General features: G+C 51.5%; 3 protein-coding genes across 8 annotated transcripts in view; 2 read left to right on the forward strand and 1 right to left on the reverse strand.

The window, feature by feature from the left end:
• Positions 1–1,007: 1,007 nt before the first annotated feature.
• On the forward strand, positions 1,008–6,234 carry CEL (carboxyl ester lipase). Its single transcript, XM_002195810.5, has 11 exons — positions 1,008–1,116; positions 1,413–1,563; positions 1,993–2,115; positions 2,455–2,652; positions 2,744–2,874; positions 3,293–3,400; positions 3,629–3,746; positions 4,571–4,757; positions 5,003–5,206; positions 5,429–5,626; positions 5,980–6,234. Exons 1-11 carry the CDS (start codon positions 1,051–1,053, stop codon positions 6,173–6,175), a joined length of 1,680 nt encoding a protein of 559 aa, XP_002195846.4. The 5' UTR covers positions 1,008–1,050; the 3' UTR covers positions 6,176–6,234.
• Positions 6,235–7,404: 1,170 nt separating this feature from the next.
• Positions 7,405–14,580, forward strand: GTF3C5 (general transcription factor IIIC subunit 5). Its single transcript, XM_030286997.4, has 11 exons — positions 7,405–7,601; positions 8,190–8,412; positions 8,646–8,844; positions 9,612–9,807; positions 10,150–10,254; positions 10,727–10,841; positions 11,503–11,583; positions 12,088–12,185; positions 12,836–12,918; positions 13,212–13,354; positions 13,933–14,580. Exons 1-11 carry the CDS (start codon positions 7,449–7,451, stop codon positions 14,088–14,090), a joined length of 1,554 nt encoding a protein of 517 aa, XP_030142857.4. The 5' UTR covers positions 7,405–7,448; the 3' UTR covers positions 14,091–14,580.
• Positions 14,581–15,182: 602 nt separating this feature from the next.
• The window catches only part of RALGDS (ral guanine nucleotide dissociation stimulator), a 51,143-nt gene continuing 48,261 nt past the window's right edge, over positions 15,183–18,064 (reverse strand). For 3 of the 6 annotated variants that reach the window (XM_030286993.4, XM_030286991.4, XM_030286994.4), the window contains exons 16-18: positions 17,617–17,976; positions 17,370–17,484; positions 15,183–17,185 (exon numbers count right to left, since the gene is read on the reverse strand). In XM_030286993.4, the coding sequence (XP_030142853.3) occupies positions 17,010–17,185; positions 17,370–17,484; positions 17,617–17,976 (651 nt within the window). In that variant the 3' untranslated portion in view covers positions 15,183–17,009. The remainder of the gene's footprint in view (positions 17,186–17,369; positions 17,485–17,616; positions 17,977–18,064) is intronic. The other 3 variants (XM_030286995.4, XM_041719604.2, XM_030286992.4) reach the window with 2 other exon arrangements.

The following is an 18,064-nucleotide window of genomic DNA, read 5'->3' on the forward strand; positions in this document are numbered from 1 at the left end:
CTGCCTGGCAGGGGCCACTCCTGCAAAAGTCCATTTGAGGTGAGGGGACCTGGGGATGTGGTGAAGGGCACTGCCCCTTCCAGCACACCCCACACATCCTGGGATGCAGCAAACCTGCTTTTCTGCCAGGAATCGATGCCACGTGTTCCTGTGCCCTCCTGGCCCCGACTGGCTTTGCCAGAAGAACAATCTGGGAGATCTCCCACAAGCAACATCTTTCATTTTCTCACTGTTGGCCTTCATCTGCACTTTTTAAAGGAAAAAAAAAATTAATGGTATTTTCTTATTGCATTGCCCCTTGATGCAGAGGTTGGGCCAAAGGTAAATGAACTCACTCATCACTCAGCTGAGTCCCTTCTCTTCTGGAATCTGGGGCACAAACTTCATTTTCACATATTCCAGTGACAGCCTTATGTCTGTGAGCCACAGGCAGAGTGCAAATCTGGTCCCTTCCCTGTTTCTTAGAGAGGGATTTCCTGTTTTGGGGTGAGAACCTGACAGGCCTCAGCAGGATCTGTCACCCACACAATGACATCTTTGTGGTGAAGAAAACTCAACTAAACGACTCAATGCTACTGCCCAGACCTGGAAGAAAGAGTGCACCAATGCTGTGGATAAATGGGTGTCTACATTTTCATAATAACTGACTAATGACTCCTCTAGGAAGCTCAACAAGTACCCAGGAGAGAAACAAGCATCCAAATGAGCTGGTAATACACCAGAGAGGAAAATTAACAGAGAAGTCGCATTCCCAAATAACTGAGTGTGGGAAGTATATATAGTCTGATGAGGATAGTGGCCATGTGGAAAATAGAAAAGATACCTGAGGAGGTTTGGATTCCAGCCCAGAGTAGCAGCACCTGCAGGGCTCTCACACGGCCGTGCCCATCAGCCACGGACTGGCCTCAGGCTGCTGAAGGACAAGGCTGTGGAGCTGCCCTGCTTCAGCTCCGAGCCAAGCCTGGCCCGTGGCTCTGGCACACACCTGCACTGGTGGCTTTATAAGCACAGCCCTCAAGCTGGGACTGTCCCCTCAGGGCTGCCCTCACCATGGCTCGCTGGCACATCGTGGGCTTGGCGCTGTGCTCCTACCTCGGGCTGGCCTGGGCTGCGACCGTAAGTGCAAAGGCTGGGCTTGCACCCTGAGGCTGAAGGGTTTCTCCTCCTGCCGTTTGTCTTTGGGACTGGGGGGGAATTGCTGCTCCTCTCTGCTCCCAAGGGCGCCTGCAGGACGCTGCACAGACACAGACCAGGGGCACCTCTGGGCTTTCCACAAGGCACCGAGGGCACGGGTGGAGAGGGTGGGATGTGAATCTGTGGAGAGGATGGGATGTGAATGTGTGGCAATGTGGGAAGCCAGAGTTCTGAAGGACAGAGCAATGGATTTTCTCTCTCTGTGGTATCTCCTATAGCTGGGCGTGGTGCTCACCGAGGGAGGATTTGTGGAAGGTGAGAGCAAGAAACTGGGACTCTTTGAGAGCTACGTTGACATCTTCAGAGGGATTCCCTTTGCTGCTCCTCCAAAGAGACTGGAAGACCCCCAACCTCATCCTGGCTGGGATGGTAAGGTCCAATATGTGAATGCCTTTGGTTTGGGGTTTTAATCTTGCTTTTCTCTCTTTTAGGCTGTTTTTCTCAAGCTAAAGGTGCTCTTGAGTGCTTTCATCTAATAAGCACGACCAAGAAAAAGCTCATTGTCTTCTGACGGATCGGAGAGTCTGTGCCTAAATGTCCCCAAGAAATTCAAGTAACCCCAGGCAGTAACAAAACTCAGGCATGGAACCTGCACATGCCTTCCCCATGTCTTGGCTGTCCAGAGTTGTTCATAAGAGAAAGTCTCCCAATTTGTCACTCCCTCACACCAGGCACAATGGCAGGGGAGGCTTTGCTGCCACTGCACTGCACTCAGAGAAGAAAGGATGGGTGAGCTGATACCTTGCAACCAGAGAATGGAGCTGAGGCCCTTAACTCTTCTTCCCTCTTTCCTTTCAGGAACTCTGAAGGCAAAAGAATTCAAAAAACGCTGCCTGCAGGTGACACTCACACAGACTGATGTCCGTGGGAGCGAGGACTGTCTCTACCTGAACATCTGGGTCCCTCAAGAGAGAAAAGAAGGTATGAGCATGGGAGGGACCTGGGATGGACTTTCCCACCTGCCTTGTGTGCACAGATTGTGCTGCAGGCTCTCTCAGCAGTTCTGTTCCATAGTGGACAGGTGCTGAGCAGTGATTTTCAGGGGGAAAGCTGGGGGCTGTGTCAGACAAAATCCCACCTCACCTTCAGCCCGTTGGGAGGGTCAGCCTCTTGAGCAGAGCAAGGATTTTCTTGCAGAGCATCGAGTCAGCCCCTGCCCAGGGCAGGTGGGGTGATGCTCAGGGAGGGGGTGAGGGGATGGAGGGGCAGCACCTCCCAGCTCAGTGGGGGCTCACTCTGCCCCTGTTCCTCTCCTGGCAGTCTCTACCAATCTGCCTGTGATGGTTTACATCTACGGCGGTGCCTTCCTGCTCGGAGCCAGCCAGGGAGCCAATTTCCTGGATAACTACCTGTACGATGGGGAGGAGATCGCCGTGCGGGGCAACGTCATCGTGGTGACCATCAACTACCGCCTGGGACCGCTGGGCTTCCTGAGCACCGGCGATGCAAACCTGCCAGGTAGCGCGGCTGATCCCTCCCTGCCGCCCTGGCCCCGGGTTTGCAGCTTGGCTGTGCCCCTGCTCACTGCCGGCTGGTCTCTGTCCCTCAGGGAACTACGGGCTCAAGGACCAGCACATGGCCATTGCCTGGGTGAAGAGGAACATCAGGGCCTTTGGGGGTGACCCAGACAACATCACCATCTTTGGGGAATCGGCCGGTGCCGCCAGTGTCTCCCTGCAGGTGAATGGTCCTCGCTGACTCTGATCAGAGCCCCTGCTCTGCCAGTGGGACAGAGGGACCCCCTGGCACTCATCTGCTTTCCTCCCCACCTGCTGTCCCATTAATGTCCTGCCCTGGCCAGGACAGCAGTGCTCAGCCTCAGTGCTTTGTAGCTGCTCCTCCTTCAGCTCCATCAATCCCACCAGTGCAGCCACGTCTTCTGTGAAGAAACAGCCTTTACTTCCCCTGTCCCCCTCCTCTGCTCCTCTTCTTAACATCTCACTTTTAACTTGAACTCCTGAGACTATTGAACACCCCAAGACCTGGCAGTTTCCCCAGGCTGGGTGCACAAGCTGTGAGGTGACCAGTGGGGTCTGGTAGGCCATGGTCTCTTCAGGAGTTTGTACCCAAACCCCTCTCGTTTCCATTCTGCCCCCAGACGCTGTCCCCAAAGAACAAGGGCCTGTTCAAGAGAGCCATCAGCCAGAGTGGTGTTGGGGTCTGCAGCTGGGCCATCCAGAGGGACCCGCTCGTCTGGGCCAAAAAGGTAACGTGCTAGTCGTGCCTGAAGGACTACAAAAACCAAAAAATATTTTCCCTAGAATAGAGACTGGCTAGGAGGGGATTGGGCAGGAGTTGTGCCCAACAGAGCTGTGGAAAGTCACTGCTTTGAGATTAAAATGACATTAAATCCAGCCCACCTATTTGACTGCCTAAAAACAACTCCTGCCTTTGGAGGTAATGCTATGATGTTTCTCTCTGTCTTGTCCTGCAGCTTGGAGAAAAGATGGGCTGTCCCACAGACAACACCGCTGCCTTGGCCAACTGCCTCCGTGTCTCTGACCCCAAAGCCTTGACTCTGGCCTACCACATGCAGCTCACCAACCTGCCCAGTAAGTCCACCAGGCCATGATGTGGTCCATCAGCCACCCTGGGCTTCCCAAGCTCTTTGCAGGACTATGGTGCAATTGCCAGGAGTGTTGAGGTGTTGAAGGGCTTGTGCCCTTCAGAAAAGGGGCATTAATGAGAGCTCTTGCAGTCCCCTTTCTGTAGGCAGATGCACATTGCACCATGCAATGGCAGCAGTGGCAGAGGGATTATCCAAAGCCTTGACCACAGAGCAACTGTTTGGGCTTCCTGTTCTGTGAAAGCAGCAAGAGCAATCCCAGAAAACATCTTATAAACAAACAAACAAGATCACATCCCTGCCATTTCTATTTGAGTCGCTGGGTGGAGTGCAGGAACGCTGCTGCTTTTGTGCCTGTGGGGATTCCTTTCCCAAGCAGATTCTCCTGGTGCTCCTGTTCACAAACCACAGCGTTTAGCCTTGGTCTGGACAGAGAGTGACCAGAACACTGCTGTGCATCTGTACACTCTGGGGCTGGCTGTCCTGACAATCAGACAGCATGGCCAGGTGTGATGAGAAGTTCAGCCCTTTCCTATCTTTGTCTGCGATTTTTGGGAAGGGATTTGCAGGAGAGGATTTGTGGATGTTCCCAGATGGTGTTTGGCTGGCAGATCTCTTGCTCTTCTCCTTCACCCATAGTCATGAAGTTTACCATGCACCTGGGTAACCTCTTGCCCATCCTGAAGTCACTGCTCAAGCTGTCATTCACCTCAGCTTGTTCTTTCCCAAGCTCTTTGAGTCATGGCATATGCCAGAGCACACATCTGTGTTTCCTCACCACCTAACAAACTCCTCCCTTGTCTCCTGCAGTGCCCCTGGTGCACACCCTCGCCCTCGCTCCGGTTGTGGATGGCGATTTCCTCCCAGACATGCCAGAGAAGCTCTTTGCCAACGCTGCCGACATCGACTACGTGGCCGGGGTCAATGACATGGACGGGCACATCTTTGCCGGCTTCGATTTACCCGCCATCAACCGCCCGCTGGTGAAAGTCACTGCGTGAGTCACAGATGCCCTCAGAACCCTCAGCAGGAGACACCTGCTCTTCAGTGGAGCTCCCAAACCCCAGGGAGCCAGACTTGAGTGGACAGGGCACAACCTTCCAAACAGGACGTCACTCCAAGCCTGGGTGCCCAGGCCTTTGGTTGCCAAGTCCAGAGCCTTTGAGAGAAAGGAGCAGGCAAGAGCCCTGCCCTACCTGAAGCTGCTGGTCAGGAATTAATTAATATCACTTGTCTTTTCAGTGACCAGGTCTACAATTTGATCAAAGGCCTCACCGTGGACAGGGGCGAGGCTGGAGCCAACGCCACCTACAACATCTACACACAGAGCTGGGGTGACAAACCCGAGCAGCAGGTTGTGAAGAAGACAGTGGTGGATCTGATGACTGACTACACCTTCCTGATTCCCACTCAGCAGGCACTGGACCTGCACCTGCAGAATGCCAAGTGAGCAGCTCAGCCCTGGGGATGTTGTAGATGCAGGAGGGTTAGGGTGAGAATTGGAAATGGAAGTTAAAAATGGCCTCAGGATGTTTTTTCCTGAAACCACCCCATGTGAGCATCTTCCAATTCTGAATCTCTGTCCCTGGTGGTATTTGGTGTGTTGGTTGGGATTTGCAGGTCTTTTTCTGCTTTCTCCTTGCCCAGCCAGTCTCTTTGATTTCCCAGGAGTGGCAAGACCTACAGCTATGTGTTCTCCGAGCCGTCCCGCATGCCCGTCTACCCCGGCTGGGTCGGGGCAGACCACGCTGATGACCTGCAGTACGTGTTTGGGAAGCCCTTTGCCACCCCCGTGGGCTACTGGCCTAAGCACAGGACTGTCTCAAAGGCCATGATTGCTTACTGGACCAACTTTGCCCGGACTGGGTGAGTGTTTCCCATTACACATTAGGGGCTTGATGCAGCCATTCAGGCTGCTTGTTTTGTCCAGGAATTTTTTTTGATTATTCCCAAAATCATTATGTTCCATGTCAGTACTTTTTATTCCTTAATCCCGATGTTCATAGAGAAGTTATGTCCCTTTGTGAAGTTGGGATGATGCCAGTGGGGATGGATGGAGGAGGCTGCAGGTTATCAACTCACTTCTGGCAGGCAGGATTCCTATGGCTTGTCTCACTGTCAGATTCACTCTTTTCCTCTCACTTAAAGCCTGACTTGAGCAGACAGGGTTCCTGCCAAAACCTTCAAAACTGAGCTTCTCTGTTTTCTTTTTTCACCAGGGATCCCAACAATGGGTATTCGGAAGTGCCCGTTTTCTGGCCAGCCTACACCAACAATGGCAAGTACTACCTGGATATCAACCACAAGATGAACACGGACTCTGTGAAGCAGGACCTGAGATCCCGGTTCGTGACCTTCTGGAACTCGGTCTATCTGAAGCTGCCACAGGTTGCTGACATCTCCCAGTCGGAGTAAACTTCTGAAGCAAAAAACCCCCACCTTTTAGAGTTCATTAAAACCTTTCTTGTAGCCGAGTGGATCTGTTTGTCTGTTTTCTGTTTCTCTGTGTTGGCTGTGACAGAGTTTCCTTGCTAATGTCAAGTCAGGCAGGATGGAACATCCTGAGGGCAGCGTGTGCTGAGGGCAGTCCTGACCAAGCTGTCCTTGCGGCAAATTCTCTTCTCACCCTCACCTTTGTGTCCTTCATCTGCCGCCTTTTGCGGCACTAAACATTGCTGATATGAAAGCTGAAATTCTTAGGGAGTAAAACCTTATTTCTATGAGAATTAACACCACATTCCTCGCGCGATCAGAGAAACGCGCCGCCATTCGCTCAGCTCAGCATTGCTTTCCTTCATAGCGCAGGCAGCACAGGGTACAAAATTGTGAGAACCCCGGGATTGATTTGGGGCTTTTGTGTGGTGGTAAAGTCTCTCTTCTAACTCGTGCTTCTAAAGAAAAACTCTACAGCCTCTTGTTGTTTGGTCTCAAGGTAGTTTATTGCTAGCTATCTAAAAGATTGTCTTCGCCCGCTGTGGTTGCTTTGGTTTGTGGCCTAGGCAGAGGCACACACTCTCCTGACACCTTCACTGTTTGGTGTCTTCGTCGTCTCTCTTTTTGCTTAAAGCTGCTACTATCTTTTATATGATATATTACGTACTATATGTTTATAGATTTTCTCCAATACCTACTATTTACGTTATAATGTGCTTTTCTACTCTAAACTAATTTGTGAATGCTAACATTACTAAGAACATGGAGGTAAGGAAGAAGAAGGAGGAAGAATAAGATAAGGTTTACTCTCCTCTATCTTAGAACTCTTGACCCCCCTGTACAAAGTGAAAACCCCCCTGTACAGGTACTAAAACTCCTCTGTACAACACTAAAAAATTTTACCCTCTAATTTGTGACTACTTTTAGTATACCATTTAACATTTTGTGACTGCTTGTTCTACTCTTAAAGTTGGTAGTTTATTCTACGGTTTAAACTCAAAATCACAGCTGTTTTCAGCTGCTTGCTAGGGTCTAAAATGCTTCTGACCAAGGTCTGGAACCTCTAAAAATGTCTGAGGGACATTTTGGGTTCCGACACAAAATAACCCACGGGGGAGGTGATTTTGTGTGTTTTTAGGGCAACAAGCCGGGCTGAGGAGCCCTGAGGAGGACAGGCCGAGCCCGGAACCATCGTGCGGCGGAACGTTGGCGGCGCGGCCCGCGGGGCGGGCCGGGCGGGGGCGGCGCGGCAGCCATGGCGGCGGCGCGGCAGCAGCGCGGCCCGCGGGGCTCGGCCGTGCTGGAGCTGCCCCGCGCCCCGCGCTTGGTCTGCGTGGAGTACCCGGGGCTCGTCCGGGATGTCGGGGCCATGCTGCGGACGCTGGGAGGAGAGCAGGGGGTGTCGCGGGTGAGGGGGGCCCGGGGGGTGAGGGCTGAGGGTGAGGGGTGGTGAAAGCGGGCCTGGCTGTGGGTAAGGGGATGGGGTGAGAGGGAGCCTGGGAGAACCTCCATGTGGGACCCTCTGTGTGAGTCCTTCCAGCCCAGCAGTCCCCACGCGGGGCCCGTGGGTGGTGTGGGGGTGATGCCGCTTCCCTTCTGTTCCCCAGCAGGGATTTAGGCAATGTGCAGTAAAATAATGGAATCCTAGAATGGATTGTGTCGAAAGGGACCATAAAGTTCATTCAGGACGCCTTCCACTAGACCAGCTTGCTCCAACCTGTCCCTCCAGGGATGGAGCAGCCACAGCTTCTCTGAGCACCCTGTGCCAGATCCTCCCCACCCTTATAGGGAAGAATTGCTTCCTCATATCCAGGATGTTATATTTTTCATTTATTTCTTGTGATCCCCAGGATGTGAGTGTTTGCAGGGGTTGGTAGGGCAGCAGTGATCCCCCTGGGATGTGTGAGGGGAGCAGCGTGTGGGGCTGGGGGCTGGCACAGGGGCTCAGGCTGTGTGGGTGGCACGCTGACAGGGGCTGTGCCCACCTCGCTGACAGATCTACGCCGACCCTGCCAAAAGGCTGGAGCTGTATTTCCGCCCCAAGGACCCCTACTGCCACCCCGTGTGTGCCAACCGCTTCCCCACCTCCACCATGCTGCTCAGGGTCAGGAGGAGGACCAGGAAGAAGCAGCAGTTGGACCCCGAGGAACAAATCCAGCCAGAAGTCCAGTTTGAGATGGAGATTCTTGGGATTGTCACCACTGCTTACAAATTTCAAGGTAACCCTTGGGATTGTGTGTACGTGGCTTAGAGGTGAGTGTGTTTGATGGGAAAGAGAAGTGTTTCCCCCTAAGCATTTGAGGACTGGAAGGAAAATCAAGTATTGTTACAGCCTCCTTGCTGGATAAACCTTTGCAAAAACTTGCCAGACTCTTGCTCCTGAAAGTTGAGTGTGAGAAATATTGTTGGATTCACAACAAACTTCACAGTGCTTTAACTTTGTTTCTTACAGGAATGTCTGACTTCCAGTACCTGGCAATGCACTCTGGCCCTGATGGCAAACAAACCTCCATGTATGACAAAGTCCTGATGCTCAAACCAGAGAAGGAAGAATTCTTCAACAGAGATTTACCTCTTTACATCCCACCACCCATTTTCTCACGTCTGGACACTCCTGTGGACTATTTTTATCGCCCAGATATACAGCACAGGTCAGTGCCTTTTCTCATGATACAGCTTTCATGTATTTCACCCTTTTAATTTCCTACCTCGTGCTGTTTTATCCCTCTTGATTTGGCACAACAGAGGCAAAAAAACACCAGAAGCTGCCTGGCAGTGGCAACCTCAGCAAATTTCCACTTGAGGATTTGCCAGGTGAGGGGAGCTGGGCATGAGGTGATGATGATGCCTGTCCCAGCTCACCTCACACAGTGTGGGATGCAGGACACAGCTCCTGCCTGCTTCCAGAGGGCTGGAGCCAAGGGCAGGGTTTCCAAGGATCGGTGCCACGTGTTCCTGTGCCCTCCTGGTCCCATCTGGCTTTGCCAGAAGAACAATCTGGGAGATCTCCCACAAGAAACATCTTTTGTTTTCTCACTGTTGGCCTTCACTGGCAATTTCAAAGGAAAAAAAAATCTAGATTGAGTTGGTTGTTCCCTCTTGCTTTGCCCCTGTCCCAGTGAGTAGCTGCAGTAGCTCCAGGAGAGCAAATGCAGAGGGTGAAGCCTGTCCAACACGTTTCATACAGATCATTCCTGAGTGCTGGAGGGTTTTCTGCCAGCCAGGGCAGAGTTCCTCTGTCAGTGTGCAAATGGATGTAGTTTAGAAGTTGAGGATTTATTTAAATTTAAATTTTCTTCCTTCAGTGGTGCAATGAGAGTCTTATGGTACCAGTGTGTGATCAAGGGAGGTTGGGTCAAAGTTAAACCAACCCATTGCTCACCCAGCTGAGTCCCTTTTGTCTTTCCCTGTTCCTTAGGGAGGGATACAACAATCCCCACGTGTCTGGTGAGAACCTGATTGGCCTCAGCAGGGCCCGGCGCCCACACAATGCCATCTTTGTCAACTTTGATGATGAAGAAATCCCAACTAAACCACTGGATGCTGCTGTACAGAACTGGAAGAAAGTGTGCACCAATCCTGTGGATAAAAAGGTGGAGGAAGAGCTGAGGAAGGTGTGTGCTTTACTCCTGGTCTGACCGCTGTCCTGCAGCAAGCTGGGGAGGAAAAAGTGCATTTTTTTCCTAGAAATTCTTGGTGATTCTAAGTGCCTGATACAAGTGTGAGTAGATGCTACTGGCACTGCTGTGTTCATTTCAGTTCTGCAAGTCAAGCTTTGAATCTGTGGCTTAACTCACAGTAAGCCCCTTTTTATGCCACGAGTTCTCCCATCACCATCCAATAGCTCCTATTGAGGGCCAAAGGCCCTGGTATGGACCTGAGTCCACCTGGGAGGCTGCTCTGCCTTTTTGGGAACCCCTTGCCACTGCTGTGTGTTTGTCTGTGTGTCATTTCAGCTCTTTGAAGTGCGTCCCGTGTGGTCTCGCAATGCGGTCAAAGCCAACATCAGCGTCCATCCAGACAAGCTGAAGGTGCTGCTGCCATACCTGGCCTATTACATGGTGAGTGGTACATCTGTGAGCAAAGGAGCATCACCTGGCTCTTCCTGCTCCTTTACCACTTCTGAGGTCCTGCCACTAAGTACCTGATTTATTTTAATGTAAAGAGAAGGGGGAAGGAAATGTTTTAGAACCAAAGTTGAAGCCAAGGAGGATTCGGTGACTTTGCTAACCACCTCTGCAAGTCAGACACTCCAAGTGACTGTTCACCTGGCAGTGGTAGCAGAATTTTCCCACACAAGCACTTGGCTGTGACCTTGCAGGTTGGTTTGTAAAAGCACACAAATATTTGTGCTTTGATGCTTTGATTGCCAAGTGTATAAATATTGGCGTGGCAAGTGAGCAAAGAGCTGGTAAAACAAATATCTTTGGGTAATGAGGGAAAATATTATAACTTTCCAAGGACCTTGGTACTGAAGGGAGTTGCAACACTGTGGTGCTTTTTGTAACCATCTTCCCTCTTGTGTTTGTGCAGTTAACAGGTCCTTGGAGAAGCTTATGGGTTAGGTTTGGGTATGACCCCAGAAAACACCCCGAAGCAAAGATTTATCAAGTGCTGGACTTCCGAATTCGCTGTGGAATGAAATATGGTAAAAGGGCCCAACCCACAGAGCTGCTCTCTCTGCTTTCTGGTTAATCCTGGTAGTATTTTTCTTTTTATGTGTTTTTCAAACTCTTTTGCCATATTTCTGCTCTGATGAACATGTCACCTTTTGAGCTCCTCGTTTACTGTAGTTCCTTTTAAAACTCCTGTAATACTTTATTCCATAGTATGCAATAGCTCTTTCCTCATTTGGCACATTCTAAACTCTGCCTTTCCTCCTCCATGTGTTCCAAGCCCAAATGGGTGTAGCAGAGCATCCTCCTCCTCACTCAGGGGAGGCACCAAGCAGGAATTCTGGTGCTCACATAGCAACTTTTCCTCAAGGACCTCAGCATTTCCTGCAGGATGCTGGTTCTCAGACCATGGATGTGGAGTTCCCTGCTCTGATTTTGCAAAGGAGAAGTTGAGGAAAAGGAGTTTCTGATGCCATCTAATAAGTCCATGACAGAGCTGGCATCCACTCACTGACATCAGATCACATTTCCAAGTTAAAGGGTTTTTCTGATCTCTTCTCCCCACCCTACTAAAGCCAGCATATCCCAAAGATCAGCCTGCCCTTCCCACACCAGGCCTTGTGTTCCCAACTGGGGATATTCTGCAGAGTGCTTGCCCTCAGTTCATGACTGGATTTTGCTTTTCACCTCTAGGTTATGCTGCTACTGACATGCCTGTGAAAGCAAAACGCAGCACGTACAACTACAGCCTGCCCATCACTGTCAAGAAACAAGGTATGCTGGCCCAGAAGGGCTGCCTGGCTCTTCTGTTTCTCTGTTTGCCCCATCCTAGTCACAGGTGGTGAAGGGACTTCCTGTCTTCTAGCTGAGCCAAAACTGGAGCTTGTATTCTGGTTATAATGTTGCTGCTGTTAAGCCAGAGAAAAATCTGCTGGGAAGTGTTGTGGGAGTCTGGCTGAGCCACAATATCTGTTAGCAGGCAGGAGGGAGTTGTGCAAGCCACACTGGGAATTCAGAATTCACTGAGGTGCAGAGAATGGGGCAAGTTCTCTTTTCTGTGTCAAAGGAGAATAGAATAGGTTAAAATGATGAACAAATGGGCTCTGAAAAAAGCTTCCCAAGTCAGCACTTTTCCTGGGATTGTCCAGTAACAACTCTGAAGAATAAGCAAAGCACATGCTCTGTTGCTGGTTGGTCTGGTTTTGATGAATCAACAGAGAGAAGTGACAGTTCAATAGGAAAGATGTCCCTTATTAGAACTCTCTGTTTTCCTTTCAGGAAGTCACACTGTCACTGTCCACGACCTGAAACAGGGGCTGGGTTCAGCTGGTACATCTGGGGCAAAAAAGCCCCCCTCCAGCAGGTATAAGCTGAAGGTAAGCATGACTTTCTATACCGAAATCTTGAAATATCTCAGTGAAATAGGGATGTTTCCTGGCTTATCAGTCATCAAGGGATCAGCTGTGAGTGAGTTGATGTGCAAACTCAGGTTTGCCTGGGAAGCTCCTAGTTGGATATGGCACTATGGAACACCACCTGAGTGTATTTTGTTACATGCTGCAAGGTGGGATTGGTGCTTTCCACCCTCATCTTAGATGTGAGGAGTATTTTGCTTCAGTTGATGAAATTGGAAGTTCATGGGCAGCGAAGTGCAAAAAAATCACCATGTCTTTATCAGGTCATGCTACAAAATCCAACAGGGTGGAATAAATAAATAAATGAGTCTTGCTCTTCCTTTTTTTTTTTGCTAGAATGAAGGCTGTGATGCACTGCTAGGCAGTGACAGGCTGCAGACAGCTGCAGGCTGGAGAGGTGCAGTGTGTTCTCTGCACAGCAGTGCTGCTGTGACTGTGGCTGCAGGGACATCTTGGGGCATTCCTCATTCAGCTTTATCTTCTGCCACATACAGATCTATGCCTTAAAACTTGTTTCTCTTGGAAATACCATGTTCTTGAATCAGCCCACTGGAAGTAGTTTCATTGCAGCATAAATGCACATGAATCCTTTCCTTCTTTCCTCCTCTTAGGAATCCATCTACATTTTCCGAGAAGGAGCCTTACCCCCTTACCGACAGATGTTCTACCAGCTCTGTGACTTAAATGTGGAAAGGTACTGCACTCTGACAGCTGAGTCTTAGAGACAGATTTCAAAGCCTGTTGTTTATTCCCTGTCCATTCACCCCTCTCCCCCTGAGCAGGAACATCCGAGGTGTTTGGTTGCTCAATAAAAACAGAACAGTCTTTTCACACATGAACTTCCTTTTCCATCTGACAATTACCTGGATAACCAACTGTGCTATTCCAGCTCAGTGAAGGGAAATGGAAGTAAAGCAAAGTGTCTCATTTGAAACTCACAGCTGAGTGCAGAAGATTAACATTTCCTTCCCTTTTGCTGCTCTTTAGCCTGCAGAAGATCATCCATCGGAATGACGGCACGGAGTCGGAATGCACGGAGCGGGACGGGTGGTGCCTTGCCAAGACGAGTGATGACCTGAGGGATAGTATGTCCCTGATGATAAAGCAGATCATCAGATCCACCAGACCTGGTAAGGATGCTTTGAACATGAGGATGTTGTCCTTGGCACTGAGAAGTGCTCCTGCATCCTCTGTGTGTTCTCTGGGATGTAGCTCGTGCCAGTGTGGGAGCTGCTGACCTGCAGTGGGAATGTGGGTTGGCATTAGGGATGGCTGAGATTAGTTAAGGTTTTTATTTCATCTGCCCACCATCAAAAGCCCTTCAGCTTTTAAGTGTCTTTTGCACAGTGATAATCAAGATCTTAATTCTGACGTATCTGTTGGTGGCATTTTATTTTTATTGATACTATTGATTGACCAAGAAGTAAAGAAATTATTTCTTCATGATGCTGGGCCAAAGCAATAATATCCCAGTGAATTGGGTCAGAATGAGGCAGGAGAGGAGGCACAGCACTGCTGTTCTGCTGCCCTTCCTGGAGTGTGGAGAGGGATTGCTCTGGGCTTGATCAGATTCTGTTAAGATGTGCAATATTTGCTGTGCCCCTGAGGCTGCTGCTTTCCTCTCACATGTTCTGGGAACTCAATTGCAAATGCTCCCAGGTTGCACTGAGAGAGGCATCACAGTGTCTTTCTTTCTTCCCAATTTAAGCTCTTTTCTCAAATACAACAAGCAGTGAAGATGGCAAAGAACAGCTGGCATACGAGTCTGGAGAGGATGAGGATGATGAAGAGGAGGAGGAAGAGGACTTCAAGCCTTCTGATGGGAGTGAAAATGAAATGGAGACAGAAATTCTGGACTATGTGTGAACTCAGTGAGCAGTGTGGCTGCTGTGGACAGAACTGTCTCTGCTCTTGTTCCTTGAGAGCCAGGGGTTGAGGATCTGGGAAAGCAGAGCTTGTACTAAGGTGATGATGTTCTCTCTGCACTGACTGCTGGTGGGCAGCATTCTGGATGTTTGGGAGCCACTGCCTGCATTTTCAGAATTGCTGGCTGAGAAACCCTCCAGCAAGCTCAATGAATTCCCAAGAGCAAGCCCAGAATCCAAACCAGCTGGTAACACACCAGAATATGGGAGAAGCTGCATTTCCAGATCTCTCCATGTGTGGGAGTGCACTCTCTCCAGGTTGGTGGCCTTGTGGAAAATAGAAAAGGTGCCTGAGGAGATGCTGGGAGAAGAAGCAGCCCAGTGCTGCTGGAGTCCCTAGGACAAGTTTTGCTTGTCCAGAGGGAGTGAAAATACTGAGCCATGCCTTCAGCACTGAGCCTCGCTGAAAATAAAGCCAGCAGGAAAATACACTTTCTGGCAGTGAATAATTCCCTTCCTGGGGTGTAGTGTTTGCTGTCCTCATTACCTGATGCGCTTCTCAGGTCTGTTTTGACTTCCCCAACTAGCAGCTAGCAAGGACTGGAGGCAGCTGGCAGAGGGGCAGAGCTTCAGGTGCACAGAAGGTGGCCATTGCCAGCTGCATTGTTCCCACCAAATGAAAGCCCCCAAAATTAAAGAGCTACTGGCGTTTTCTAGATCTTGTGCATTCCCCACTGTGTTGTGAGCACACCTGAAAGCCAAGCTTTCTTTTTTAATAGGAGTTAAGACCTCCTCCTCCACTGAGGAAGCCCTATGGGCTGTTACAGTTGCTTTTAAAGCTGTTACTTGTAACAAAAGTGGTAAACCCAAAAAATTAGAAAGGGAAAATGCCACAGTTTCAATTCACAGGTTCATTTAAAAATTGACCCGTGGTCCCTCAGCCAAAAAGCCTGTTTTTCAAAACAAGCTTCAACCCACCAGAGTGAGCATAAAGTGTGAATTCCCCCACAGTCAGGTCCCTCCCTCTTTCTCCAGGAAGGTGCTACATTTTGGGGAAGGAGGACAGGACAAGCCCTGCCTTGGGGCAGAGACCTTTTGAGCATCAGTATTTTATTGCAAAGACTAATTACATTGCTGTGTACAAGTCACACCGGGCAGTGTGCTCCTTCATTGAAGTGGTACAAAATACAGATGGTACAGCCAGTCCCCGGTGGCACCGGCGGGAGGGGAGGGGACAGTCCCAGGGTGGGCAGGCACGGAGCAGAGGGAACACCCTCCCAGGGGTGCTGGTGCCCAGGGGAAGGGGCTTTGGGCAGGGGGGAGGCAGGAGGCTGCCCGTGCGTCAGGGAGCCAGGAGCTCCCATCATGTGCATCATGGGCAGCGCTGCCCACGGGGCTGGAGGAGCTCCGTGCCAGCCACACTCACACCCACACAGCCTCTTCCCCTGCAGCCCCAGCCCCTGGAGTGTCCTGGAGCAGGGGAAGGCACCGCAACCACCCAGGAACTCTGAGGGATGGGAAACGGGAAAGACCTGCTGGAATGATGCGCTTAAAAAACAGAGATGGAGGCAGGAGCAACAAAAGGTCCCCCTTTGGTTAGTGTTTCTTACAATGATTAAAACAAGCATGTCTGCCCCTGCTTGAGCAATTAGTGGTAGAGAATTTGGGAGGGGGGGCTGGCAGGGTGTGCACCCCTTGAGCACAGCAGAGCAATGCTGCTGTTGGTGCCAGCGTCCCTCCCAGCAGCCTTAAATACCAGGGGGGCACAGGGCAGGGACTGGGCTGCAGGGGCAGGGGGAGGCTGGATTAGTAAAATGTACAAGTTTGCCTCTTCTATTTACAACCAATAAATACTGAAAAAAAAAAAATCAGTAAACTTTTTTTTATACAAAAAAAAAAAAAAAAGTCTCATTGCTGCTTCTCCCATGGTCAGTGTTTGAAAAAGTCCGGTTAAAGCCCAAGTGAGTGGCACTTTCTGTGGGTCAGGCAGTGGCAGCTGGGGCACCTGGAGCACCCTGGGCTCTCTGGCCCCTCATGTGCCCACACAGACCCGAAGTCTCTATTTACACAGTTTCAGACAGAACTTTGCTCTCCTCCTCCTCAGGCTGGCAGCGCTGGGGGCATGGCCTGAAGCTCCCCCTCGGCAGAAGAGACACTGGCATTTGATCTTTGGTGCAAGTTTGAACTGGCCCAGTCCAGCTGGAGGATGTGCTGGATCGGGAGAGGAGCGAGACCACGCAGGCTTCCAGCTGGGGAGAGCACGAGGCACCCACTCCATCATGGCACAGCCACAGGCTCCTCCACGGGGCTCAGCACTGGTGCAGGGCTGCATCCTTCCAGCTCACCTCCCAGCCCAGGGCATCGTGGCTTCTCCCCAGGGAAAGACAAGCAGAGCTGTGCGGTGCTGGCAACACCAGTGATCCCAGGGAGGACAGACGTGGAGGTAACACTGGGAAAGCCGGGAAGGAGGCTTGGCAGCCCCTTCCAGGGTGATGGTGGCTCCTGCTCTGCTCTGTCACACGCAGCCCCTCTGCAAGTCGCTGCTCCTCGGCTCGCTCAGACACAAGGCACCTACGGCAGAGGCGGGCTCCAGCTCTGGGCTGGCCGGGCTGGCCGAGTGTCGCACCGTGGAAGGTTAAAAAAAACCAAAACAAAACAAAAAATAGACAAATCCCCCCCACTGCTGCCTTCTTGTGTAGAAAAAAAGACCTGATTGGAACGGGGGCTCGTGCAGAGAGAGGCAGAGGCTGACACCAGTTGCCAAACTCTCAGCTCTGGGTGCGGAAGGAGGTGCACGGCCGTCGCCCGTGGGTGAGGGTCACTCCTCTGCCCTGCAGGGCAGCACAAGGACCGGCCACAGCCAAGCCTGGAGCAGCTGCCCCCAAGGCCCCGTCGGTGATGGGTGGCAGTGGGGCTGAGGCTAGAAGATGCCCTTGGCGATCTTCAGGCCTTTCTGCTTCATCCTGGGCAGGGTGGAGCTGGAGCCGTGCTTGATCTTCACCCCCTTGGAGAAGCCCCGCTTCTTGAGCACAAAGTCATAGTTGGCAGCGGAGTTCATGGCGTAGAAGACATTGGCGTTGTCGGGGATCTTCAGTTCTGGAAGTGAACAAGGATGAGGGTCAGTCAGGTGCCCTTTCCTTCAAAAGGGACCAGAGTGGGGCTAAGGTTTGTCTCCAGGTGCTGGGACATCTCTTGCTGTCACCTCTCATCGTGCAGCCCAGGCTGCAGGGCTGCATGGCCCCAGGAAAGCCCCCACACCCCAGCACACACACACACACACCTCTCTCCTCTGAGATGATCTGGACAAGCTCATAGTCTTCAGGCCGATCCCCATCCAGGTTGTGTTTGGCCATGGCCTTGCGAATAACCACGGGGGTCTTGTCCTGGCTCGTCACCTGTGAACACAGCGTGCTGTGAGCTCAGAGCACTGCTAAAGCCTCCCACTCCTCCCAAAATGTGCCGTGCCCATATCCAAAGAGGACAAGCCACCCACCCCTCCCCGCTGCTTCCCTGGGGATGTTACTAACCAGGATGCTCTTGTACATGTTGCCGTTGTCCACAGCCAGGCTGACTCGGATGATGCAACAGTCGTCGACCTGCTGGTTGTAGAGGGGCAGCGAGAGTGAGGAGTAGCTGGAGATGCCGGAGACCGAGCGCTTGTGTGTGCGGGAGGCCGTCACCGGCGTGGAGGAGACGGAAGAGGAGGAGGCACTGCTGGAGCCTGAGCCGATGCCTGACGTGTCCAGGGAAGAGAGGGAGGTGGATTCCCAGAACTGGAGGGCAGGGAGGAGAGGGGATGCGGAGGACACAGTGGGTTTAGCTTCTCCATCGGCCACAGACGGGGCGTACCAGCGCTGGGGGAGGGAGGCCAGAGGGATCTCACTGACCTGTGACAACGGGGGACCGACACAACTACAGCCACCGGAGGCACGAGAGCCTCGCCGTGCTGCCGGAGCAGCCAAGGGCAGGGGCCTC

Source organism: Taeniopygia guttata, chromosome 17, assembly GCF_048771995.1.
Source record: "Taeniopygia guttata chromosome 17, bTaeGut7.mat, whole genome shotgun sequence".
NCBI lineage: Eukaryota > Metazoa > Chordata > Aves > Passeriformes > Estrildidae > Taeniopygia > Taeniopygia guttata.